This window comes from Schistocerca piceifrons, chromosome 1 (genome assembly GCF_021461385.2).
Source record: "Schistocerca piceifrons isolate TAMUIC-IGC-003096 chromosome 1, iqSchPice1.1, whole genome shotgun sequence".
Classification (NCBI taxonomy): Eukaryota; Metazoa; Arthropoda; class Insecta; order Orthoptera; family Acrididae; genus Schistocerca; species Schistocerca piceifrons.
In genome coordinates, this window is record NC_060138.1 from 648,081,111 (window position 1) to 648,108,623 (window position 27,513).

A 27,513-nucleotide genomic window follows, 5' to 3' on the forward strand; every position below is an offset into this window, starting at 1 on the left:
ATCTTCAACTAACTATGAACAAAGTTTTCTCTCAAATTTTAAAATGGTTTTCTACTAATGTTCTCTCACTGTATGCAGATAAAACCATTACAAGAGGTTCCATGCACAATGAAGAAATCAACATAAAGTGTAGAGACCAACCAAAACAGAAATTGGGCTACATAATTTCTTGTTGCATGTATAGACAGCAAATGTAATTGGCAACACACATTCTTTGTTTTCTTGAAAGACTCAGCTGAGCACTATTTGCACTATGAATTATTGCTTCTGTGGCTGAAGAATATACTATTAAGGCTTGCTGTTTTCGCTGTTTTCATGGCTACTTTCATCTTTCAGTTATTAATAACATATGTTGTTACATTCCAGGGCTTTCATCTTTCATTCATTAATACCGTATGCTATTACTTCTGGGGGAATAAACCTCTTGAGAGGGGGGGGGGGGGGGGGGGGGGGGGGGGGAGAGAGAGAGAGAGAGAGAGAGAGAGAGAGAGAGAGAGAGAGCGCTACCAGAATGATGATTGGTGTTCATAATAGACACAGAAACACTTGTTTCGAAAGATTGTTATCCCTACTAACTCCTCACAAATATCTTTTCTCTGTACAAAGACAACAACAAATCTCATGACTACAACACAAGAACCAAAAACAGTTCAAACATTGAATTGAGGAGTCTAAATCTGGTTAAAAAATGTGTTTATTATTTCAGCACTAAGCTGTTTAATGCACTCCAACTGTATATCGAATGCCTTAATAAGCATGAGCCAAAATTCAAATTGTAAAAGAGTGGCCTAATGTAGAAATCATTTTATATGGTCAATGAATTTTTGGCAGTAAATGAATACCACTACTAAAACTACAATTGTTTTACAAATACTTATTTTAAGCACTATCATAAACATACAAAAATCTGATTTTTTTTGTATTCATGTATTTATTTATTTATATTTATTTACTTATTGTAATATTTGGTCTTAACTGTGCTTCCTGTATGTATCACTGATCCTTCCTCTGTGTAACACACTTAATGTTAATTGGGTATATGTTATTAATGTGATATTTTATTGAAATTTTATCTTTCATGGTATTTATGTAATCTAAGCTATGTACAATTTGACACAGTCCATATCTTTGAGATTTACTTGCTACCTGAACCTACAGAACATGAAATAAATAAATAAATTTTGTGATTTGAACTTTGAAACTCACACACTGTAATTATACTTATTGCATTATTTGTGCAAATGTCACAAAAAATGATGGTGAATATCTGCTGCTGTTCAAGAAACAGATAGTTCCCTGAGTGTCACTTCCAGCAACTGTTTAAATTCGTTTCATGTTTTCTCTTGGAGGACATGACAACTTGTCTTTAACAATTCTATGGCAAAAACCACATTTGAAGTGCCTTAAATGGCAGATAATTGTTACATAAAATTTCTGGTGGTGGTGGTGGTGGTGGTAGTGTCTATGATTAACATGAGAAGGGTGGACAAGATAAAATAATCCTTAAGGAAATTATACAGTCTGCAAATGTGTTGGCTAGTATCACCCGTGTAACCTTGAATAATAAACTGTGTGAGTTCCAAAATATGCAGAGTGCACCCACTGTACTGAAAAACTTATACATATTTTGCTTTGTGTTTAAAAATGACCTGCTCATTGTATTTTTTGTAATATTTTATTGTCGTCGCACATCCATCATCTTGACTCTTTGTTAAAGGGAACAAGATCTAAATACTTTTGTCCTGAGACCTCATTGTGGTGAAGCTGGTCCTATTCAGCATCTGGTATGTGGTTTCATGATGGCTGAAAACATTTCACATGGACTATTGCTCCGAAAGGTTAGTGTTTACACTTCAAAATGACATGTTTACTATGTAACTGTTGCTTGTAAAATCTTACATTTTATAATTGTGATAATGAAAAGAAACGTTGGCTTACTGGCTGCTGAATCAGTAATATGAATAAAAGGCATGGCAGATAAAAATTTGAAACTATAGCTGAAACTTGCAGAAGTATAAAATTCTTTCATCAGCATAAAAAAAAAGCAAAATGTTGATATTATATGTTCAGTTCCTGTTATTGCTGGTTGTGAGCAGATACACTCTGTCTGTCGTAAATATTGAACAGTGGAAACTCTAGGTAGGAATACAAGGAACAGAACGGATAATCTGCTTTCAGCAGGCAGTATTCCTAAATATTTCTGATAAAAATACTTAAAAGTAGAACCATACTGTTGCTAGCATTTGGAATGTGTATGCTCCTTTCTTAGGGAGGAAAGAGGGATTGGTTGCGAAAAGTTTGAAAGTTTGAGAGGGACCTGACCTGACCCACCTGTTATGAGAACAAGGGAAACAAACAAGGCAGGACATAGGGTTGGAGTGATAAAAAGTTCTTTTCAATCCTATCTCAACAATCAAAATTTCCTCCTGAGCCAGGAACATACAAGTTATAAATACTAGGTATAATATTTGCTACTTTTAAGTGTTTCTGTGGCAATACTAGGAAATTGTCCTCCTGAAATAAGGTACTAAACAGTTATTCTGTCTCCTTGTAGATTAACAGTTTTCTCAGTTGGATTTTCCTGTTGATACTGTAAACATTGCAGTAATTTATAACTTCAATTTAGGTTTTTTATTGACAGTCTTTACTGTATAACTGGTGTGGAACCTGTAAAATATAGTGGGGCTGCAGTTTTTCTGCATTTATCAACATATTTTGCAGATATTGAATTATTCAAAGCTAATGATTTGGATGCAGAAAACCATCGACTTCTAATACTTGTCTTCCTTCGATAAATAATTGATTTGTGAAGAAGATATGAGAGTTTAATATGGCACAGGTTAAAATGTATTGGTCAGTTTTCTTAATCTCTTGGTGTGATGAAATGAAGTAAATTTTTAATTCTGATTTTTTTCTTAGTTTGTTTATTTGGAGCATTATCATCAATTAAAACTTGCATAATTAGTGTTCAGTGAGTTTGTGAACTCCATATGCTACTACAACATTAATTTAATTCATTGGATCAAAATATGATAATCACAATCTGAGCTCTTGTGAAAGTCTCCATTTCAAACATGAGAACGGGAAAAGTCATGAATGTCATTAAATCTATGAAACCTTTGGAATTTTTGCAAGAATATAAAATAATAATTACAGACGAACTTCTTTGCTATCCTTAGCATACAAAATCTTATCATCTCTTCAATGCACATTAAACCTTCAGTTATGTAAACAAATTGGAGAGTGTCAAGCTTGATTTAGAAGGAACAGATCCTGTCCACAGAAAAATCTAAATCTTAAACAAATAATTATGTGTACTGAAATATCAAATAAAAATGTAGTGCTAATATTTGTTGATTTTCAAAAGGCTTAAGATTAGACAGATAGAAACTCTCTCCTCAAAACCTTGAAGGAATTTGCAATAGATAGGAAAAATTCGGAAATAACTAAACAAAGTCTTATAAATACAGTATCTGAAGGTAAAAACAACTTCTAGTCCCTTCCAAACTGTATCAGGGATCAGACAAGCAGACAATTTGTCAAAACTATTATTCAATTGTGTGGTGGAAAAAGTTATAAGAGAATGGATAATAGAAGAAGAAAAACAAAAAATTAATAACTAAGTAAAGCTGGGTAGATTGAAAGAAGCAATAAATTGTTTGGTCTTTGCAGGCAATCTTGTGATAATAGATGGAACTTCACGGGATGCAAAGAAAAGACTAGAACTTCTGAAGGAGGCAATTGAAAAGGCACATCGACAAACATTCTTTGAAAGTGCAGAATAGATCACCAATGAATGGAATTCACCAATAATTTTAGAAACCAAGTCTGGTAACATCAAGAAAACAGATAACTTTAAATATCTGCGTGAAAATATAAGTATAAAAAGTGAAAAAGAAGCAATTAAAATCAGAACTGAAAAAATGGAGAGAGTATATATGAAAGTGAAAAAAATATTTTTCTGAAGGTGACAAATTAAGACAATGTAACACAGCTGTAAAACCAAAAGCCCACTGTGGGTTGGAAACATTACTTTCATTTAGATGTAAAATAGCATTGAAAGATTTGGAAAAGATAGAAAGAAGAATCTTGAGAAAAACTTTAAGTCCAATCAAGAACAAAGAAGGCAATTGGGTTTTGAGACAATGTAAGGAAATGTACTCATTGGCCCTTTAATAACAGATAATACCAGGAAAAGTTGTTACACACAATGTGACCGTAGAGAAACTGAAAGAAGGCAGATTAACAAAGAAGATCCAAATACTAAATAGGAAAAAATACAAAGAAAATGGGTGGGGGAGGGAAGACAAAGAAACACTTAGTACAAATACAGCTTGAACAGGAGACCTTACTGTACAGAGGCAATACAGACTAGAAATAAAAAAATTCTAACGTTTTCAGGAAGGTAACACAAACAGAATAAAAACAGGAGCCAAATGGTTGGGTGAGAGGAAAAGAGCTAATTCTGAGAATATGAAAGAGTTTTGGAGAAGGATGAAGGAAAAGAGAAATATATGGTTAACCTAATGTGGCCGGGCCCTTTGTCGGCCTGAAATGAAGTAAAGTTGTTACTCCTCACTGTACTATTTCCTCAGATTTGACTATTTCTAGGAGTCAACAACAATGATGTGGCAGAACATAAGAAAGGCATTTGGGCTTTTACAAATATACACTTGTTTAGAGGGAGTACTTTTAAAACTGTAATATGTGTTGTTTCATTAAGTGCAGTTGCTCAAGAAATGTGGGAATTTCAACCATGATTCTCTTTTGAAACCAAAAAGATGAATGCCCAGAGAATGAGTTGAATAACATTCAATCCAATATTTTTTACGGACATCAGAATCATTTCTCAGTCTCTTTATGGGTAAAACCTGTTGAGCAAATTGTATTAATTTATGCTACAAGAATTGATAGTAAAAATTTAAAAGCTCACCATTACTTTACTGCTTTTTGCATTGACTTCATCTGTGGCTAGCAATTTTCAGCAATACTACTGGAGATTAAAATGTTTCATTCATAGGAAGTACACTATCATGTACAATGTAGAGCTCATGTTTCACTTTTTTTGTGTGGTTAGGCATTATATATCTCTGTTCATCAGTAAGAAGTGTGTTTATTCGAGCAAATTATTACATCAGGATTTTTTTCTGCTCATAGTTGCAAGATAATTCTTATAAATTTATGAACTACATTCTTGAGGATCCATGTATGACAATATTTCTACCCTTATAAAACTTACTGCGTGTAATAGTTGGTGAATTGCAATGTTGTCGTGATATCAATCAAGTTAGAGAATTATGATGGAAACAAAAGTTAACTGGTTATTGTGTTTTGTGTATTAAACCGGGGCCCCAGAAATGATGCAAAGGCTTCATCCTGCTGTAGCTGTCAGTGATTCACAACCCAACATCAGGCCACAGCAGCCCACCCATCTCTCTACCACCCCACACCGAACCCAGGGTTATTGTGTGGTTCAGCCCCCAGTGGACCCCCCCCCCCCCTTCCACCCCACCACCACCACCACCGCCACCACCACCGGGAATGTCTCATACCAGATGAGTGAAACCCCAAATGTTTGCATGGTAGAGCAATGATGGTGTACGTGTACATGGAGACAGTGTTCATGCAGCAATCACTGACATAGTGTAACTGAGGCAGAATAAGGGAAACCAGCCGGAATTCACCGAGGTAGGTGGAAAACCAACTTAAAAATCATCCACAGGCTGACTGGCGCACCAGACCTTGACACTAATCCACTGGGTGGATTCGAGCCAGAGACCGCATGCCTTTCTGCTTGGGAAGCACTGCGTTAGACTGCATGGTTAGCCGGGCGGGCTTTACTGGCAATGGTCACATCTGGTTACAGTCCTGAGCAGCTACATTGCAATGAATCTGACTGCCTGAATCTGGCTGATCCTCCTACGTTGCTGCCTTGTATCTGTTGTAGAGATATCTATGTTATTTGCAACTGGAAGCACCTTAAACCATACATAGATAAAATCAAAAAAAGCATTTGAGCTGAAATGAACGTGCCTCTGCCCAAACTCTCTGCTATCTAGTAAGTGATATCATACATGTATCAGGGGATTTTCAGTGAGGTACTCCATTTATAAGTTACTATGATTGGAGTCAATATTTATATTGCTTTTGTAATGTGTTGTTTTAGATGACACCAACAGTTATCATGCAAAAGCTGAGAATGCGGTGATTTTTTTTTTTTTTTTTTTTTAGTAACATGGGAGAGGTGCCTTATAACTTTTAATGAGTACTAGCCAGCCTCTCCTCTCTCTCTCTCATTGTGATTTCAACATACCATTAAGAGAAATGTGTAATATTCAATACCCTCACCAAAAATAGTGAACCATGATCAGTAATCATTTTAGCGACTCTACAAGTTATCATATGTTGAGGCATCCTGACAATAAATGCTCCAAAAGTCTTTAATTGGTGTAGTGATTTCACTAATAATAACTGGCTTAATCTGTAAGTGAGTCAAACCTGCAGCCCTGCAGCCAAGCGACTAGCGCGAGGTTTGGTGTTCTCGTAAAGATAAGTTATTTTAGATTATAAAACACATAGATTAGTACTGATTACGTGGTAAATAAGTGTATTAGTGTGCCGTTTAAGTGTACCATTAAAGGTTTCATTTCTCATTACGTAATTAGCAGAAAACGCGAAAAGACCGTACAGTCGTATTTTCTGTTTACGTTCTGCTGCAGCAAATCTATAGAATTTCGTTTAGTTGTTCCTTGCTCTCTCCAGCAATTTAACTTAGCGTACCTCTTCATTATTTAACTAGCATTTCCGGAAAGTAGCGTAAAGTTTAACTTGTTGTTTCAGAAAGTAGCGTAAAGTTTAACTTGTTGTTTCAGAAACTTTGCACTTTTGTTTTTGTTTACACACAGTTGCGTATAGGCCAAATTTGTGTAACCATATTTTCGTGTTTATCTGTAATTTAACTGACTTATTCTTAATAAATTATTACGTTTATCATGAGTGAAAAGTGCTTGACTTGCCGTAGAATTGTTAGGTCGGGGCTTTGGTGTGATGGGTGCTGTAGTTTTTTCCATGTGGGTGACTGTAGTGGCGTGGGAATAGGGGAAGTAAATGAGACTCATCAGTGGTTTTGTAGGATTTGTAGTAGAGATAGGAAGATACTGGAACAGGAGGGGAAAATTGCTGCCCTTCAGGCTGAGTTAGACAAGGCCAGGGGAGATCTTGACAGGTTAAGGAGGGAGAAGGGTAAAGAGAGGTGGGAAGTGGCAACAGGCAACAGGAGGAACAGGCCTAGAAGTTTGTCTGACAGCTTTATGGTGAATGTGGAAAATAGATTTGACCTGTTGCTTCAGTTAGAAGCTGGTGAGCCTCAAGCAGTTACAGGTGTAGACAGGGCACAACAAACTTTCAGCAGCAAATTGAAAAGTAAGAATGTAGGGAAATCAGTAAAGAGAAAGAAAGTGTTGTTGTTAGGTAGTTCCCATGGAAGAGGTGTTGGCCAACTCTTGCAGGATGAACTAGGATCAGAATACCAGGTCACCAATTTTTTTAAACCTAGTGCTGGTCTGGAGCAGGTGACAGAGGATTTAGGATCACTTTGCAAAGATTTCACTAAGGATGACACCGTGGTTATAGTGGGTGGGGCAGGTAACAGTATTGACAGAGATCCTGGGTACAGCATAGAGTGTGACCTGGCGAAGATTGCATCAGCATCGAGGCATACCAGTGTTGAGTTTGTATCTGTTCTTGGGCGCCATGACCGACCTCATTTGAACTCTTCTGTCAAGAGAGTTAATTTGGAGCTGGAACGGCTGCTCATGTCGGGTGCGGGGTCACACATTGGTGTGGTTCATGTTGATTCTGTCAGTAGGTGGGATTATACTAGGCATGGCCTTCACCTCAACAGGAAGGGGAAGGGTAAATTGGCTGGGGAAATAGCAGGAAAGTTAAAGGGGGGAGGCACTGTCATGAGTGGTAAAATACCAGTGGTTATAGGATTCAGAAAAGACCCTTTTTTAGGGTAGGGAGGACAGAAAGAAAACAAATTTTAAGAGAGGTTAGAACTGAGACAAACCTTCAGTTTGAGAAAGAAATCAAAAAACATAATTCCAGCTTATTACATCAACATAAACAGCCATTGGTTAAGAATTTTCAACTGTCAGCAGATATTTTAACTCCATCCAATTTTAAGTCAGTCAATGTGAAATGTCAGCTATCTTTATTGCATCAAAATATTCGAGGACTGAGAAATAAAATTAATGAATTAACTATCTGCATAGATGAATTAGAGTCTTCAAACCCAGCTGACATAATCTGCCTCTCTGAACATCATGTGACCACTGGTATAGAACTTTTAAGTGTTACAGGGTTTAGGTTAGCATCTCACTATTGTAGATCAGAAATGGAGAAAGGAGGAGTTGCCACATTCATCAGGAACTGTCATAAATTTAAGAACATAGACATTCATAAATTTTGCCTAGAACAGCATATGGAAGCATGTGCAACAGAATTAGATTTTCACAAAAAATCTTTCATAATATTAAGTGTATATCGAGCACCTGCAGGTAACTTTAATCTGTTTGTAAACCACCTTGAAGCTGTACTGGCCCATTTAACAACCAAAAACAAAGAAATAGTGGTTGCTGGTGATTTCAATGTAGATTTCCTTAAAGACTCTCCCAATAAGAACCTATTTGAGTTAGTAACACTATCATTCAACTTAATTCCCACAGTAAAGTTCCCCACTAGGATAACCACTTGCTCACAAACAGCCATTGATAATATCTTTATAGAAAAGTCAAATGAACAAAATTATATTACAAAACCAATAGTCAATGGCCTCTCAGACCATGACATGCAGTTCCTTCTGTTAAATGTTAATACTGAACAGGATATAAAATCTGTTAAATCTGAGCTCAAGAGGGTAATCAGTAAGCCAAAAATTGATTATTTTAGGACACTCCTCAGAGACATTCACTGGACTGATGTTTACAGTGCTCATGGCATGAATGAAAAATATAACATTTTTGCTAATAAAGTGCTTACCTTATTTGAACACTGCTTTCCCCCAAAACTTACCAAGGTTAGAGCAAAGTCTACAAAGAAGCCATGGATTACTCGAGGAATAGGGGTATCTTGTAAAACAAAAAGAAAACTGTATCTGTCAATCCGAAACATTTCCAATGTTGATGCTATAGCACATTATAAGAAATACTGCAAAATATTAAAGACTGTAATACGGATGTCAAAGCAAATATATTACAAGGAAAAGATAGTCATATCAGATAACAAAATAAAGACAATATGGGATATAGTGAAGGAGGAGACCGGTAGAACCAGACATGAAGAGGAACAAATAGCATTAAGAGTAAATGATGCATTGGTGACAGATGTGTATAGTGTTGCAGAACTTTTTAACAAACATTTTATAACTGTTACTGAAAAGATGGGGTTGTCAGGTTCGGTAGATGCTGCTATGGATTACCTTAGACCAGACATTTCAAGTAACTTCCATAATATGAATTTGACCCTCACTACCCCAACAGAAATAACGTCCATCATAAAATCTTTAAAATCAAAAACATCTAGTGGGTATGATGAAATATCAACAAAGTTAATTAAAGAATGTGATTCTGAGCTAAGTAACATATTAAGCTATCTGTGTAACCAGTCGTTTATCAGTGGAATATTTCCCGAATGGCTGAAATATGCTGAAGTTAAGCCACTGTTTAAGAAGGGAGATAAAGAAATAGCATCAAATTTCCGTCCAATTTCACTGTTGCCAGCATTCTCAAAAATTTTCGAAAAAGTAATGTACAGTCGTCTTTATAACCATCTTATCTCAAATAACATACTGTCAAAGTCACAGTTTGGATTTCTAAAAGGTTCTGATATTGAGAAGGCTATCTACACTTACAGTGAAAATGTACTTAATTCATTAGACAAAAAATTGCAGGCAACTGGTATATTTTGTGATCTGTCAAAGGCATTTGACTGTGTAAATCACAATATCCTTTTAAGTAAACTAGAATATTATAGTGTAACAGGAAATGCTGCAAAATGGTTCAAATCTTATATCTCTGGCAGGAAACAAAGGGTGTTATTAGGAAAGAGACATGTATCAAGCTATCAGGCATCATCCAACTGGGAACTAATTACATGTGGGGTCCCACAAGGTTCCATTTTGGGGCCCTTACTTTTTCTTGTGTATATCAATGACCTTTCATCAGTAACATTACCAGATGCCAAGTTTGTTTTGTTTGCTGATGATACAAACATTGCAATAAATAGCAAATCAAGTGTAGTCTTAGAAAGATCAGCCAATAAAATATTTGTAGACATTAATCACTGGTTCCTAGCCAATTCTTTGTCACTAAACTTTGAAAAAACACACTACATGCAGTTCAGAACTTGTAAGGGGTGTCCCAAGAGTATATGTCTAACATATGATGACAAGAAGATAGAAGAAGTGGACGGTGTTAAATTCTTGGGATTACAGCTTGATAATAAATTCAACTGGGAGGAGCACACCACAGAACTGCTGAAGCGTCTTAACAAATCTCTGTTTGCAATGCGAATTTTGTCAGACATAGGGGATATAAAAATGAAAAAGCTGGCATACTATGCTTACTTTCATTCCATAATGTCATATGGGATTATTTTCTGGGGTAATTCATCAAGCCAAGCTAAAGTTTTCCGGGCACAAAAACGTGCAGTAAGAATTATATGTGGTGTGAACTCAAGAACATCCTGCAGAAGCCTGTTTAGGGAACTAGGGATACTAACTACAGCTTCCCAATATATTTATTCCTTAATGAAATTTGTCATTAAAAATATATCACTTTTTCAAACCAACAGCTCAATTCATGGAATCAATACTAGAAATAAGAATAATCTTCACAAGGATTTAAAGTCACTTAGTCTTGTACAAAAAGGTGTGCATTATTCAGGAACACACATTTTCAATAACTTGCCAGCAGCCATAAAAAGCTTAACAACCAATGAAATTCAGTTTAAGAGAAGCCTAAAGGATTTATTGGTGGCCAACTCCTTCTACTCCATTGATGAATTTCTGAGGAAAACCAACTGATTTGTATATAAGTACAACATAACTTCTGCACAATTTCAGTGCAGTAATGTGTTCACTGAAAATTTGTGTGTGTGTGTGTGTGTGTGTGTGTGTGTGTGTGTAAGTATAATCTAACTTCTGCACCATTTCAGTGCAGTAATGTGTTCATTGTAAATAAGTATTACAGTAGTTGTATTACATGTTTCTTACCTTATAAATAAATATAAAACTTTTTTATTTTAAATTCAGTGCAATAGTATTTGTAAAATGACTCTTAGTGTTCATTAAAAAATGACGATCACTCCACTTGGGACCTGTGGAATGGTACATTAGCTTATTTGTTTTAGTTTAAATATTTGTCATGTATTGTTGTTTTTCTGACATGTTCCACATCCTGGAGGACCTCCTCACTACGGATCAGTTGGAATGAAAGTAAATCTAATCTAATCTAATCTCTACTTTGTGATGTACTTATTTGTAATTATTGATTTTTTTTACCAGGTTCCAGTGCTCCAGTATTTGTACTACTTAGCACAAATTGGAATAGCCATGTCACCTCTGAGCAACAATTCACTTTTTCTCAACTACCATCGAAATCCGTTGCCTGAATACTTGGCACGTGGGTTATGTGTAAGCCTATCCACTGATGACCCCCTGCAGTTTCATTTCACCAAGGTAAGATAAAGGTATAAGATTGTGATTGGGAATCAGTATTTCTTTTAATGGTAAAGTTAAAACCTACTGCAGCTACTTATTCCCCTATCACTCTTCCCCTCCCTCTCCCTCTAACCCTCCCTCTCCCTCTAACCCTCCCTCTCCCCCTTTCCCCAGCTCACACCTTCCCTCTCCATATCTTTCTCTCAGTACCCAACCCCACTCCCTGTCAGTGCCTTCCCTCCATCGCCTCTCTCCGTCCGGCACGCACGCGCAGGTGTGTGTGTGTATGTGTGTGTGTGTGTGTGTGTGTGTGTGTGTGTGTGTGTGTGTGTGTGTGTGTGGAAGGGGGGGGGGGAAGGGGGGGGTGCGCATGCATGCACGTGCATGTGAACGTGTGAAGTAGTTGTATCTATTGACCCTTGTCTCTTTGATACAGCTAATGGGACCAACTGATGCTTCCTGACTGCTTGATATGTCCAGGTTTTTCCATTATTTCTACAGCGCTGAGCTGAAAAGTGAACTGTATATGGTTTCTAAGCAGTGAGCAATAAAAAGCTCTCTCCTTTCATTTGATGCCAATAAAAATGTAAAATTGGATTTCATAGACATATGTTGTTTCATTGGTTCTCCTGGTGCAGTATATGTGAGTGTTCCAGGCACTGTGAAAATATAACCCATTTTTGTGCCCTCTTTAAACTTACTGTGTCAGTTATTCTTCTACACTTTTTTTTTCTTCTCCTTAACCCTACTTGCAGTGCATTTGTCTGTAGGAGGAGTATCTGATGTCCAAGATCAGTATTGATGTCTGGATGATGTTTTAATCTGAAAAACCAGTCTCAGCCTGATTTCAATGTCTCATATTGATATGAGGTACTCTTAGTTGGTTACTAGCACAATTGTACACCCTCACCCCTTCCCCTGCCATGAGGCTCACCACTCTTTGGCGAGTTCATGCTTGGCTACCAAGGGGCCCCAGCCTTTGCAATTTTTTTCATTCTTTTTTCCTTTCTTCATTCGTTTCTCCTTTCTTCATTCGTTTTTCCTTTCTTCATTCGTTTTTCCTTTCTTCATTTGTTTTTCCTTTCTTCATTCGTTTTTCCTTTCTTCATTCTTTTTTCCTTTCTTCATTCTTTTTTCCTTTCTTCATTCTTTTTTCCTTTCTTCATTCATTTTTCCTTTCTTCGTTCTTTTTTCCTTTCTTCGTTCTTTTTTCCTTTCTTCGTTCTTTTTTCCTTTCTTCGTTCTTTTTTCCTTTCTTCGTTCTTTTTTCCTTTCTTCGTTCTTTTTTCCTTTCTTCGTTCTTTTTTCCTTTCTTCGTTCTTTTTTCCTTTCTTCGTTCTTTTTTCCTTTCTTCGTTCTTTTTTCCTTTCTTCGTTCTTTTTTCCTTTCTTCATTCTACTTCTCCCGTCTTCCCTCTGCTTCAGCATTTGAGGTTCCCCTATTCCTCTTGCTCCCCGCGCACTCCTAAAGGCCAGCTCATGCACCTGATGCATAAGAGGTGACTGGGTAATGTGTAATTCCCAGCCCCGGGTCAACAGGTAGGGTCTGCACATACCCCCTGGTGAAGGCCAGGCTCAGGGAGGGGTGATTGCCCTGAGCTGCTACCTTCCTAAATTGATGATTGGTCCCTGTGTCAGGTGTTCGTGAGGTATGACCTGAGGTGTGAACAGTTACTTAAGACAGGTGCGCCCCCTTCTGAGGAGGGCCCCCAGTTGGACAGAGCATGCCATCGGAGACACTGGCAATCATGAGGGGGGGGGGGGGGGGGGTTCTTGCAATGAGCCAAGCATCTTCTTCACAATCTATGCATATTAAATGTAAACGGAATGAGACTAATGATTCAAAGACCCTCCCAGCTGCACCATAGTTCCTCATGGTTTCACGTACTGAAGACGGTCAATCCTTTGTTATGGTAAATCCGTTTCTCTTTCAGAAAGGTGCTCATGCAATTCCCAGCCCTGTGAAATCCTGCTCTCATTTATGCATTGGCACTTACTGAAGACGGTCAATCCTTTTTTATGGTAAATCCATTTATCTTTCAGAAAGGTGTTCATGCAATTGCCAGCCCTGTAAAATCCTGCTCTCATTTATGCATTGGCGCTTTGCTTTTGGAGATTGTTTCTGATTCTCAAGCTTGCAGCTTCACTCCTCCAATGCTATCCTGTTCTTCACATAGTGTTATTTACACCAGGCTGCTTGATTGTCTGACAGAGGCAAAAATTCAAACTTTCCTCTGATCAGGGTGTCATTCCAGTCCATCGGGTGTTAAAAAAGATCGATGCATCCTTAGTGCCGACACACACTCTTTTTCGCATGTTTGATAGTGTTGTGCTTCCATCAAAGATCAAAGCAGGCTATAAAATTATCTGACCATACATTCTGAACCTGATGTGTTGCTACTGTGTCATTGTTACATCCACACTCAAATGTTCTGTTGACACTCTGCCAAATGTGTAACCAGTGGTAGGGATGCTCACAAGGACAATTGTCTGCCTCCTTCTCCTCGCTGTATCAATTTGCAATGCTGACCATGCAGGCTCCTGCAGAGATTGTCCCATATATCTTGATGAGTGGGCCCTCCAGGAGATCTGGGTGAAGGAAAAAGTTCCTTACACTGTCACTCACAACTTTCTGGCCAGTCGGAAACCCTTTGTTTTACCATCTGGCACCTACAGTACCATTCTTGCTACATTTCGCTCCACAAAGGACATGGCCATGCAGACATGCAACTTCAAATTAAGCATCACAGTTGTAAAATTGACCAGAGTCACAGTAGCATTCCCATCTCCTTCTCCTCTGGCAGTGCAACAAGCCACCAAACTTTCACCTCATGGGGCAAAGTCACCTGCTACCCGACTGGCAGGCTGGAAAGGGCAGAAGGAATACTCTCGCAAAGACTTTCTCTCCAGCCAACGAACATCTGAATCACCATCTGCCAACCACAAAGACTCCAAGAAATCAAACAAAGATAAATGGTCTTCTCCTTTGCTAATTCGGAGATCCTCTCCAACAGTGTTGCCACGTGGTACCCTAATCCGGCTGACTGTTTTTCTGCCTTGGACTCCACAGACCAACAGAGGGAGAATGCTGAGCCTCTTTAGATCTTGTGGAGCAGTATCTTCCAGCGTCTGTGCCCTATAGCAGATAATCTTCGGAGACTGCCACTTAGGAGCTGCCGAAGTGATGCCTCTTCATTTTTCCTTCCTCTGCTTTCCTCATCATGACTCTCCTCCAATGAAACATTTGCTGAGTTAGATCCCACCAGGAGGAATTACAGCTGCTCTTGGAGTTGCAGCATCTCTGCTTCCAAGAAACAAAATTGCATCTTTATTACTGCTTTGACCTCTCACATTTCTTTCTGCTCCACTTTGACCTTCGTCCTTAGGACAGCATTCCATATAATGGGGAAATCGCGCTGCTCATCTGGTATGACATTTGTAGTCAAACCATCTTCCTGACTACCCACCTTCAGACTGTTCCAGTCCACATTTTCCTTCCTCACTTCACCTTTTCCCTTCGTACCATTTACAACTCCCTCACCCCTTTTTGCTGCTCGGTGACTTTAATGTGCACCATCCCCTTTGGGGCTCTCCCAGAATCTGTCAGAGGTGTGCCCTCTTGGCTGACCTGAGGTTAACTTAACCTCATTTGTCTTAACACAGATCATGTTCCTTTCAGACTCCACGTACACCTATTCCCATTCGGACCTCTCCTTGTGCACTGCCCAGCTTGCCTGAAATCTAGAGTGGTCCATTCTCTCTGACATGTACTTCAGTGAACATATTCTGTGTGCTATCCATTTGCTGACTCCTACCCCACTTCCATGCACAACCAAATGGCAGCTTTCTAAAGCCAACTGGAGGCTTTACTCCCAACCTTCAAGGAACAAGATTTCCCCAGTTATGATGACCAGGTGGAATATCTCACAAATGTTATCATTACCACTGCAGAATGTTCCATCCCTTGCACTTCCTCTTTACAATGCTATGTCCCAGCCCCTTTGTGGACTGAGGCATGGTGTGATACACTTCATACATGGAATCATCCTACAGTGGAAAACTGTATTCTTCATAAACAGTTGTGTGCGCAATGTCATTGCATTGTTCGGGGTAGCAGAAAAGCTAGCTGGATTTCATTTACTAGTTATTTTAACTGTTCCACTTCCACCAATGTCCATTCCCAAATTTTCAGCCTGACCATAGCAGATTGTCATAGTGTAGCCTATTGCTATCCCCAACACCTTGGGCCACTATTTTGCAGAGTTTTTGAGCCCCACCCAATATCACCCTACTTTCCTCCATTAGAAATGAGTGGAGGCGGCTCAGGTAATACCCTGGTCTTCTCAGAATCATGAGTGCTTCAATGCAACTTTTACTATGAGGAAGCTAAACCATGCTCTCACTTCCTCCCAGTCCTCCTCCCAGGGCTGAACAGTGTTGACATTAAGATGAGCCACTGTTGTACCCATCCCTAATCCCGTAAGGATAATCACCTTCCTTTTAGCTACCACCCCATTTCTCTCACCATATGTATTGGCAAGGTGATGGAGCATATGACTCGTGCCTGCCTGGTATGGAGGCTTGATTCTCACAATTTACTAACCACTGCACAATGTGGATTTTGAGCATACCATTCTGCAGCTGGCCATCTCATGAGGTTGTCAACCCTTGCTATGAATGGTGTTTTGTGAAAATACAAGACTGTGACCATGCTTTTTGAATTGGAGAAAGCCTACGTCACATGCTGGAGAACTGGTATCCCCTGTACTATCTACACATGGGACTACTGAGGTCGCCTGCCCTGTTTCCTTTGGGAATTTTTAAAAGTCAGAGTTTTCAAGGTATGTCTGGGTATTACCCTATCAGACATCTTTATTCAGGAAAATGCTGTGCCTCAGAGTTCTGTCCTGTGCATCATCCTCTTCACTATCATCATAAACCTTATTATGCCCTGTCTCCTGCTGGGCATATCTGGCTCCCTTTTTGTCAATGATTTTGCAATCAATTGCAGTTCTCGACAGACTTTCTATTTGAGCTGCATCTTCAGCATTGTCTTCATCACCTTTACTCGTGGAGCATCGACACTGGCTTTCGCTCTTCCACTGACAAAACCATTTGTATGAATTTCTGATGGCACATTGGGTATCTTCCATCATCTTTACATCTTGCACCTGTTGCTCTTCTGTTCATTGAAACTACAAAATTCCTTGAGCTCATGCTTAGTAGGAAACTTCCTTGGTCCTCCCTCATGTCTTACCTAGCCACCCACAATGCCCAGTCCCTCAATGTCCTGTGTGTCCTCAATGGTACTTCCTGGGGAGGAGATTAGGTCACCCTCCTCCATTTGTACTGATCTCTTGTCCATTCAAAACTAGACTCTGGGTGTTTCATTTATGCATCTGCACATCTTTCCATCTTATGTTGCATCAATACAATCCACCATCATGGCATGGGTTTGGCCACTGGTGCCTTTTACACTAGCCCGATTGGAAGTCTGTGCAGAGGCTGCTGAACTATTACTGTCGTACTAACATGATATGCTCCTCAGCAGATACCCATGCCATTTGTCTGCTGTGCCTGGCCACACATACTATGCCTCCTTCTTCAATGACTCCTTTGACTGCTAGTACAGAGTGCATCCTTCTTCTCTGTTACCTCCTGCAGCTCACTTTCAGCTACTGCTCCAGCAGCTTAACTTCACACTATCTACCGTTTTCCTAATGGATGTGAACCCTTCACCATCTTGGCATTGTGCGGTGGGCCACATTCACCTTGGACTGCATTTGCTTCCTATGGACACTACTCCAGACTCACTCTATGGCCGTAAGTTTCTTGACATTCACACAGAACTTTGCAATAGTACCTTTGTGTACACTGATGGCACTCAGACTGACCATGGTGTCAGATGTGACTTCATCATTGGCACCAACGGTTTTCAGTATCAGCTTCTGGAACACTGCTCAGCATTTACAGGAAAGCTCTTCACCCTGTATCAGGCCACGCTGAACAACCAGTGACATAGTCTTTTCAATTGTGTCATTTGGATCTTTCAGTGCCTCTGTGTGGTGTGCACCGTCCGTCCCTTGATGCAACAGATTCAGGAAAGCTTTTACTTGCTACTCTTGATGGATCCACCGTGATGTTTATGTGGATCCCTGGTCGTGTTGGTCTTATGAGAAATGAGGGCGCTGACACTGCTGCCAAGGCTGCAGGCCTCCTATTTTGGCCCCCTATCTCTTCCATTTCCTCAGATGATCTCTGTGTCGCTATCTGTCAGCAAATGGTGTCACTTTAGCATCACCACTCGTCTTGCATTCATGGGAACAAGCCCCAGGGAATTAAACCTCTCCCAGCAGTGTGACCAACCTCTTATCAGCCCTCTCGCTTCGAGGAGATCATTTTAGCTAGGTTGTGTATTGGGCACTGTCTTTTTAGCCATCACCATTTAAGTGGTGATCACCTACCACTTTGTGCTTGTTGTCCTCAACCTGTGACAGTTCACCATTTCCTGATTGATGGAATGCTCCTTTTTTTTTTTTTTTACATTCTCATTTATCTTTGCTGTCTGAGTTGTTGGTTGTTTTCAAGGACACACTGGCTGTTGGAATTTTACTTTTTATTCACTGTAGCAATAGAGAAAGGACATTTAATCTCTAGCTCAGGACCTGCATTGTCTCTATGACATATTTTATGGATCTTTCTTCAAGTCCCTGTTTTTAGCTGTCTTTTCCTTCCGTTGATTGTGCTTAATGTGTAGTCGCTGTTAACTGCTTTTCTGTCTTTGTGTTCTACAGTTCTGACATGAGCTCATATGGCATTAGTTGTTTTTTACACCCTAAAACAAAACGAACAACAAACAAAAGTACAATTGTACAAATATCTACGCATATGTACTTCATACTCTTGCCACTTACACTAGAAGTAGATGTTGCATCTATTCCTTAACTATATGTGTAAACTCTAGCTTTTGTCCTACACTTCTGTAGTATGATTACTCAATCTTGTTTCTTTACTTATCTATCTATCTATTTATTTATTACATATTGAGGTGATTCATGTTGTGAATATACTGCAGGAGACCTGTGTTTAAAAGTTCATTAGTTCATTGTGGTTACATTCTATGGTACACTGCTCTGCAGAACTTAAGGACAAGATAGATAAAGTAACACAACATATGAACAACTCAATGGAAATGAATGAAGTGTGGTAGCATGTTACCCGAGATCTCTTAGTCAGGCATAGAAAGCTGGATGTCACTTGGCGTGAAGTCAGTGTGACTATAGTGCCAAATGGGGCTGCCCCTGCAACACATGACATTTGGAAAAAAAAGGGTGTGGGAGTGTCGATCAATAAGCAGTTACAGCACACCATAGTGGTATTCTTCATTAAAGTGTTGCCCAGAGACAATATCTGGATGACTACACACAGGGATGAATCACTGGGAAATTGAAAGGAGGATGAAGTATGATGAATGTGCCCTGGACTTTGGTATTGCTCACAGCTGCCCTGGACTTTGGTATTGCTCACAGCGTTATTTTATGTGCTTGAGGAGCATTTTGAACTACAGGAACTGCTGCCTTAAGAAGAGAAGGTGGTAGACTATGGTGAACTACAGCAGCAGATGACTGCTAAGTTGTGCAACATCTGAGAAGGGACCCACATCAAACAACATGTGACTTCCAACCACATTTAACAGGACTGCAAGGGCACACAGTCTCACACCCCACAGTGGCATAGCAACTGCATGGAGGTGGTCTCTCTTCCCTACAACGATTTTGTTGTCCCTTTAACACCTACACATAGGTGGCATTGTTTGTGATGTTGCTAACAGCACATGGGCTGGACCACTGAGGAATCAAATTGTATGCTCTTCTCAGGTTAGAACAGATTCGGTCTGAGTAGTGATTTTGAATGTACCCTCATATGGCAAGAGATAGGAATACATAATGCTGCCAGAAACAGTGTCAAACATTATTGTTTTGTGGTCCAGGTCTTATGGGTGTGGCAAAGCATAATGTTGCATGTATGTACTGACCTCCAAATCTTGGAACACAGTATGTTCAACAAGTGAACATTATTGTTACACTGTACTTCTTCCCAATGTGTATCTTTTCAGGGATGCATTCAGCCCTGATTCCATTTTTTTTTTAAGACAAAAGCCTGTGACTGCATGAAGCAGCACTGGTGGATGAACTCTTGGACTGAGACAATATTCCCTCAACATAAATCACATCAAGCACACGTGTATCTGAGTGTTACAGGTACATGAATAGAATGCTTTGTGGTTCAGGAACTCTTCTACAGTGTAGAAAGGCCCTTGTGGTAGAAACCAAATTAAGTTTCTTTTTTTTTTAAAAAAAAAAAAAAAAAAAAAAAAAAAAAAAAAAAAAAAAAAAAAAAAAAAAAAAAAGAGCTCATCACCCATTAGATAATTAATTTTTGAAGGGAGGGCATTAAAAATCTTAAACATTGAAATGAAAATGGACATGGACCCCCTTCTGTACCATACTGAATAGTTTCTGTTAATCCTCTCTTTGTAGCTTCACATACATTTAAATGAATAGATATTTTTGAAAGAAAATATTTACTTACATTTTTAAATACAGGACTCTATTTGTCTTGAAGTGATATATTATGATGTTGTTACATTCAAAGTCATTGATGTGGTTTAAAAAGCCGAGCATTAAAAGAAATGACGTAGGGCTGATCTCAGAAACTACTGTAGAGATTTTTATTTGTTTTTGACTGATAGATGGACTGATTAATGAGGAAGATTCGTGTATATAGCTTACCAGTGGAAACATGCTCCTATCAAAGCACAAAAGGCAAATATGATCCTGTTTGAAAGACTTTGTCTGAAAAGTGGGGTACCAGCTGCGTCATCCCACCTTCCTCAGCACCTTTGAAAATTTTCCAAAAATGTTGGTTTACAAACATATTCACACTCTTTTTAACATGCAACTCACCTCTGAAATCACAAGGTTCCCTGAGTGTAACCTGCTCACACCCAGTAGTTCATCCCTGTAAGTCACTCATAATGCCCATCCACTTCCACTTGCCCATTCTCACTTATTCATTCAGCCCAACTCATTGTCATTATCTCTTAGTGTCTCTATTTTTTTAAACTGTTACTGTTCCCTGTCTCACAGCTACAGTCTCCATCATTCTGTTCTGCTACTACTGTCTACCTGTCCCCCCCTCCCCTGCTACTCGTACCACCTCATTCACTCCTTCGCATTGCTGCTGTCTCATCTCACTGTCACTGTCTCTCTCTTCCTCATTGTCAGTATCACAGACTCTGTCTCTCATTATCACTGGCTCTCATCCACTTCCACTTTCTCCTTATCTTTATTTCTCTTCCATTGGCACTGTCTCCTACTCTCCTTTCTACGACTGTTTTATCACTGTGAACTATCTTCCACTGCCTTTGTCCTCTTTCTCTCACACTGCCACTGTCTCCTTCTCTATCAGCATGAAAAGTGTGAATATGTTCACATATTAGACTTTTGGGAAAAATTTTTAAAGGTGCTGAGGAAAGAATGAGACAGGTGGTACCCCGATTTTTCAGAGTCTTTTAAACTTGAGTATATTCACCTTTTTTGTGCTGTGATGGGGTCATTATCCTGCTGGTTCCCTTCTTTCCCCCACCACATTAGGGCATGTCAATCATATGAAAAGAACTTTATGGGCCAGTAAAATTTTGATTGTTTATTTGTGTGAAACTAAAGTAATGCAAAATAAATTTTACACCTCAGACCAGATTTTACATACACAAAATTTTGTGTGCACTTCAGTACTACAGCATGGGGTTCCCAGAACCCTTCTGATGATTACGGAGACACTTTACAGCACATTTTACTGTGCTATGTCACTTTATAAACTATGGTTTTGTCTCATACATTTTACATGCATATTTCACATGTACAAGCAGGGTAACTTTGACCTCTGTATCTTGGAAAGGGATTAAGAAAGCAAGAAATTTTTCAAGGCTGTTCAAAATCAGCATCTTAGAAATATATTGTACAAATTTCAGCCATTTTCTGTGCATAATGCTCTTAGAATCAGAGGTTCAGTTTTTGTACAAAAAATTATTAGAAATACTTTTTCTTTTGGGGTTTTCTAAAGAAAACAGAAAATCCTAGGAAGTTCTGGTCTTACGTTAAATCAGTAAGTGGCTCGAAACAGCATATCCAGACACTACGGGATGATGATGGCATTGAAACAGAGGATGACACGCGTAAAGCTGAAATACTAAACACCTTTTTCCAAAGCTGTTTCACAGAGGAAGACCGCACTGCAGTTCCTTCTCTAAATCCTCACACAAACGAAAAAATGGCTGACATCGAAATAAGTGTCCAAGGAATAGAAAAGCAACTGGAATCACTCAATAGAGGAAAGTCCACTGGACCTGACGGGATACCAATTCAATTCTACACAGAGTACGCGAAAGAACTTGCCCCCCTTCTAACAGCCGTGTACCGCAAGTCTCTAGAGGAACGGAAGGTTCCAAATGATTGGAAAAGAACACAGATAGTCCCAGTCTTCAAGAAGGGTCGTCGAGCAGATGCGCAAAACTATAGACCTATATCTCTGACGTCGATCTGTTGTAGAATTTTAGAACATGTTTTTTGCTCGAGTATCATGTCGTTTTTGGAAACCCAGAATCTACTATGTAGAAATCAACATGGATTCCGGAAACAGCGATCGTGTGAGACCCAACTCGCTTTATTTGTTCATGAGACCCAGAAAATATTAGATACAGGCTCCCAGGTAGATGCTATTTTTCTTGACTTCCGGAAGGCGCTCAATACAGTTCTGCACTGTCGCCTGATAAACAAAGTAAGAGCCTACGGAATATCAGACCAGCTGTGTGGCTGGATTGAAGAGTTTTTAGCAAACAGAACACAGCATGTTGTTATCAATGGAGAGACGTCTACAGACGTGAAAGTAACCTCTGGCGTGCCACAGGGGAGTGTTATGGGACCATTGCTTTTCACAATATATATAAATGAACTAGTAGATAGTGTCGGAAGTTCCATGCGGCTTTTCGGGGATGTTGCTGTAGTATACAGAGAAGTTGCAGCATTAGAAAATTGTAGCGAAATGCAGGAAGAACTGCAGCGGATAGGCACTTGGTGCAGGGAGTGGCAACTGACCCTTAACATAGACAAATGTAATGTATTGCGAATACATAGAAAGGAGGATCCTTTATTGTATGATTATATGACAGCGGAACAAACACTGGTAGCAGTTACTTCTGTAAAATATCTGGGAGTATGCGTGCGGAACGATTTGAAGTGGAATGATCATATAAAATTAATTGTTGGTAAGGCGGGTACCAGGTTGAGATTCATTGGGAGAGTGCTTAGAAAATGTAGTCCATAAACAAAGGAGGTGGCTTACAAAACGCTCGTTCGACCTATACTTGAGTATTGCTCATCAGTGTGGGATCCGTACCAGATCGGTTTGACGGAGGAGATAGAGAAGATCCAAAGAAGAGCGGTGCGTTTCGTCACAGGGTTATTTGGTAACCGTGATAGCGTTACGGAGATGTTTAATAAACTCAAGTGGCAGACTCTGCAAGAGAGGCGCTCTGCATCGCGGTGTAGCTTGCTCGCCAGGTTTCGAGAGGGTGCGTTTCTGAATGAGGTATCGAATATATTGCTTCCCCCTACTTATACCTCCCGAGGAGATCACGAATTAAAATTAGAGGGATTAGAGCGCGCACGGAGGCTTTCAGACAGTCGTTCTTCCCGCGAACCATACGCGACTGGAACAGGAAAGAGAGGTAATGACAGTGGCACGTAAAGTGCCCTCCGCCACACACCGTTGGGTGGCTTGCAGAGTATAAATGTAGATGTAGATGAAGATGTAACTAATGATGCCACCATAAGCTTCTTAAGGCCCACCATAGACCAAATGCAAAAAGAAGCAACTGATTTGCTCCATTTGGCTAAGCAGGAGGAAGTGTGTAATAGCCATACTTCGTCCCTGTAATGTAGTTTATTGACACTAAGATGATCCTTCCATTGAGTATACAGATGGTCCCTAGCCCAAGGGCTATCCAAAACACTGTGCTCTACCAGTCAGCAGCTCATGACTTTAGTGCTACAGTACACTGTCAAGTGCTGTGTGCAGCATAAATCATTTTATTTTTATGAAATGTTAATCATAATTCTAAACAGTGTGTGGTAAACAACATTACTGCTACACCAGACAAGTTGTCTGGATGCAGATATTCAGTGTTGCCTGTGCAAATCAAAGGCGGGTCACTAGTCCATGATAAAATAGATTATGTATAGCTTTCAGGAACTCTTAAAAACCTCACGCAGATTAAGTTACATTCAGGTTCAATTGTGAGGTCCCAGAATGTATTATGTACTGTTTGTCCGAAGTTGGAGTAGCATGAAGTTCAGAAATACACTCCCCATCAACTAAGGTTCAAATTAAGTTCTCAAGTCTTACGTAGTTGATTAACTTCCCTGTAAGTTTTTATTTGATAGATTCCATTTGACCTTATTAGAGTGAGTTGGTAGAGTGGTTGAGGCCCTAAGCTCTTATTCAGCAAGAGCAGCCATCCAGATCTACATTTTGTGTGATAGATCTCATTTATGTTTAGGAGAATGGGTTGGTGTAATGCCCTTCAGATTTAGATTTTACATGCTGTCTGTAAATCACCTCCCAAACACACAAAGTAAGTCCCCCCCCTCCCCCCTTTCCTTATTTGATCTTGTTTTTCAACGAAAATACTGCTCTCTCTCTCTCTCTCTCTCTCTCTCTCTCTCTCTCTCTCTCTCTCTCTCTCTCTCTCTTCCTCTTCCTCTCTCCTCTCTCTCTTCCTCTTCCTCTTCCTCTCTCCTCTCTCTCTTCCTCTTCCTCTCTCCTCTCTCCTCTCTCTTCTCTCTTCTCTCTCACTATCACACTTCTTGCTCACCCCACACCTTTCCCCCCCCTCCCCCCCCCCCCAACCTCCTCACCCCGCCCCTCTCCACCTCTCTTCCATTGTGTGCTCAAATTATTTTTACCTGCTTTCAGGAACCATTGATGGAAGAGTACAGCATAGCAGCACAGGTGTGGAAGTTAAGCTCATGTGACATGTGTGAGCTTGCAAGGAACTCTGTACTGATGAGTGGTTTCCCACACAAGGTAAAACATAAAAATCATTCTACAACAAATTACTGCAGAAAGACTCCAGCTGATTTTAGTATCTTGAATCTCTAAAAGATGTCTTGGATTTTGGATGTCTTGGATAATTTGACTTCTGTGGCAGACTTAACAAGAAAGTATTAGAATGACTGTTAAGAATAGTGGCTGGAAGAGCAAAGTGATGTTTGTGGTACTTTTGTGCACTTGGAGCATTATGATAATTTTTAGTCCGTGAGAGGATCCATATTTGAGGCTAATATACACTGTCTGGCAGAAAAGTGAAGCTTCACATTTCTTGCTTAGGACAACAGACAGTGTACCAGAAATGGCAGTGTATCAGGCAGTCTTAAGTGTGACTACTTACAGCTCTTAGAAATTCCATAATAAATCAGTCAAATAATAAAGAAAATCTGAATACATCAGCAATCTCAGATAAGTGAGGCCCATGCAATGAAACAATAATATTTTTAAAAAAATACTTTACAGTAACTAAATATTTTCAAAATGAACTTTAGAATTAACAGATTTTAAAAGCTTCATGTGATTTCAACAAACAATATCTCAGATGATAGCATTCCACTATAGCTATCATCCCTGAAACCCACTCGCATGTTTCTAATTTATTTATGGATTTATTACATATCTGTATCTTTTCCATTATGCAAATGACTGTCAGAACAACATATTCTCCACAATAATAGAACAACTGCATGCATCGTGAATACCTCACATGTTGTCATTCTTGTATAGTTATTTAAGGGATTTGCTACTATTTTGCCAATAGCATTACTTAAACATTGATTACAATTGATGTTAGAAACCACAGTAATTTAAAAGTGGTCAATTGCATTGAAAAGAAAACCAAAAGATGCTTCTGTCGAGAACACACAAATAATTGTTCCAATAATATTTAGCAATAGTTTGTTGGGATTTAACATGAGTGCGCTGGTGCAAAAATATTAGGTTATTTATTTATGAGCAAACTATTATTTACATTTGATGTAAATGGTCTCAGTGTGATTGAATGCTTAAAAATTTCTTTATTTAAATATTGTTGTAATAGATTAGTTTAGTGTGGAAAGTGGCCAAGTTGAGTCCAAATCATCTCTGTAGAACATAAGAATGATATGTTTTAGTGGGAGAATAGACAGAGTATGAGTTACTACTGCTTGGGTTGGGTGTGGGGACACATATTGGTGTGGTTTCTGTTGATTCTCTCTGTAGGTGGGATTATAATAGGCATGGCCTACACCTCAACAGGATAGGGAATGATAAACTGGCTGGGCTAATAGAAGAAATTTAAGCGGGAAGGCAATGCCATGAGTGGTAAAATGCCAGTGGTTACAGGTGCTGGAGTAGCACCTTCTCTAGCATAGGTAGGACAGAAAGAAATAAAGTTCTAAGAGATGTCGAGATTGAAATGAACCTTCAGTTTGAAAAAGAACCTAAACAGCATAATTCTGGCACATCGGATCAGCAAACACAGCTGTTGGTTAAAAATTTTCACCAATCAGCAGAAATTTTATTTCCACCCAGTTTTATCTCAGACAATGTGAAATGTCAACTATCTTTAATGCATCAAAATATATGGGGGCTAAGAAGTAAAATTAATGAATTACTTATCTACATTGGGGTATTAGAGTCATCCGACCCATTTCACATAGTCTGCCTCTCTGAACATCATGTGATGACTGGTATAGGTGTGTAAATTGTTGTAGGATGTAGGTTAGCTTCTCAATTTTGTAGTGCAGTAATGGAGCATGGAGAAGTTGCCACATTCATCAGGAATTGCCATAAATTTAATAACATACACATTCATAAATTTTACCTACAGCAGCATATGGATGTCATTCTTCCCACAATCCATACATAAATGGAATAGAAACAAGCCCTAACCCAGTACAATAATATGTACCCTCTGCCATGCACTTAACAGTGGTTTGTTGAGTGGAAGTGTAGATGGAGATGCCAATGGCAACATTCAGATGTGGTATGGATGGGCGTGGAGTCAACTGCCCAGACTTTCGAACTGTTACTAGTTATTCAAGTAGTTCTTCAGTTGGCACCCTGAGGCTGAAAGCACCCTGAACCAGGCCTCTCATAAAGGAAAAATTCCTGGTAGTACTGGGAACTGAAGCCAGATCCTCTGCGTATCAGTCAGGCATAACCAACCACTTAGTCATGGAGGCAGGAAATTTTACACTCTTTATGCCTCTAAATCACCTACAAATTTAATCATTTATTCTCCATACTGTACTGTATGTGCACAATAAAACACTATTTTAGTGGCTAGCAGTCTACTTTCAATTCATAACTCCAAACAGTTAATTTTCATCTGAAAAACTAGGCTGTGCCCCTGACAGTGCGAGGTCCCTAGCATGTGCTACATGGATAAACTACCTCTAACAGATGGTATGAAGACACTGATACTAAAGCGTTTCATACAATGATTTATTGTTTACAAAAACAAAGTCTCAGTAAGATTACTTTAACTGCAAGAGGATAATCTCAGTAGTTTATCATTCACAGAACTTCATTAATGTTGTGAAAAATCGTATTATTTATTAAATCAAACAATGGAAAATCCAGGATGAAATGTAACAATACCAGAGAAGGAAAGTTGCTACTCACCATATAGCGGAGATG

At 39.2% G+C, this 27,513-nt stretch overlaps 1 protein-coding gene across 4 annotated transcripts in view; it reads left to right on the forward strand.

Annotated features, from left to right (window-relative positions):
• Positions 1-27,513, forward strand: part of LOC124805170 (AMP deaminase 2) — a 467,688-nt gene that overhangs the window by 433,378 nt on the left and 6,797 nt on the right. For all 4 annotated transcript variants that reach the window (XM_047265658.1, XM_047265667.1, XM_047265673.1 and 1 more), the window contains 3 exons: positions 1,718-1,838; positions 11,567-11,740; positions 24,757-24,867. In XM_047265658.1, coding sequence (XP_047121614.1) covers positions 1,718-1,838; positions 11,567-11,740; positions 24,757-24,867 — 406 coding nt within the window. The remainder of the gene's footprint in view (positions 1-1,717; positions 1,839-11,566; positions 11,741-24,756; positions 24,868-27,513) is intronic.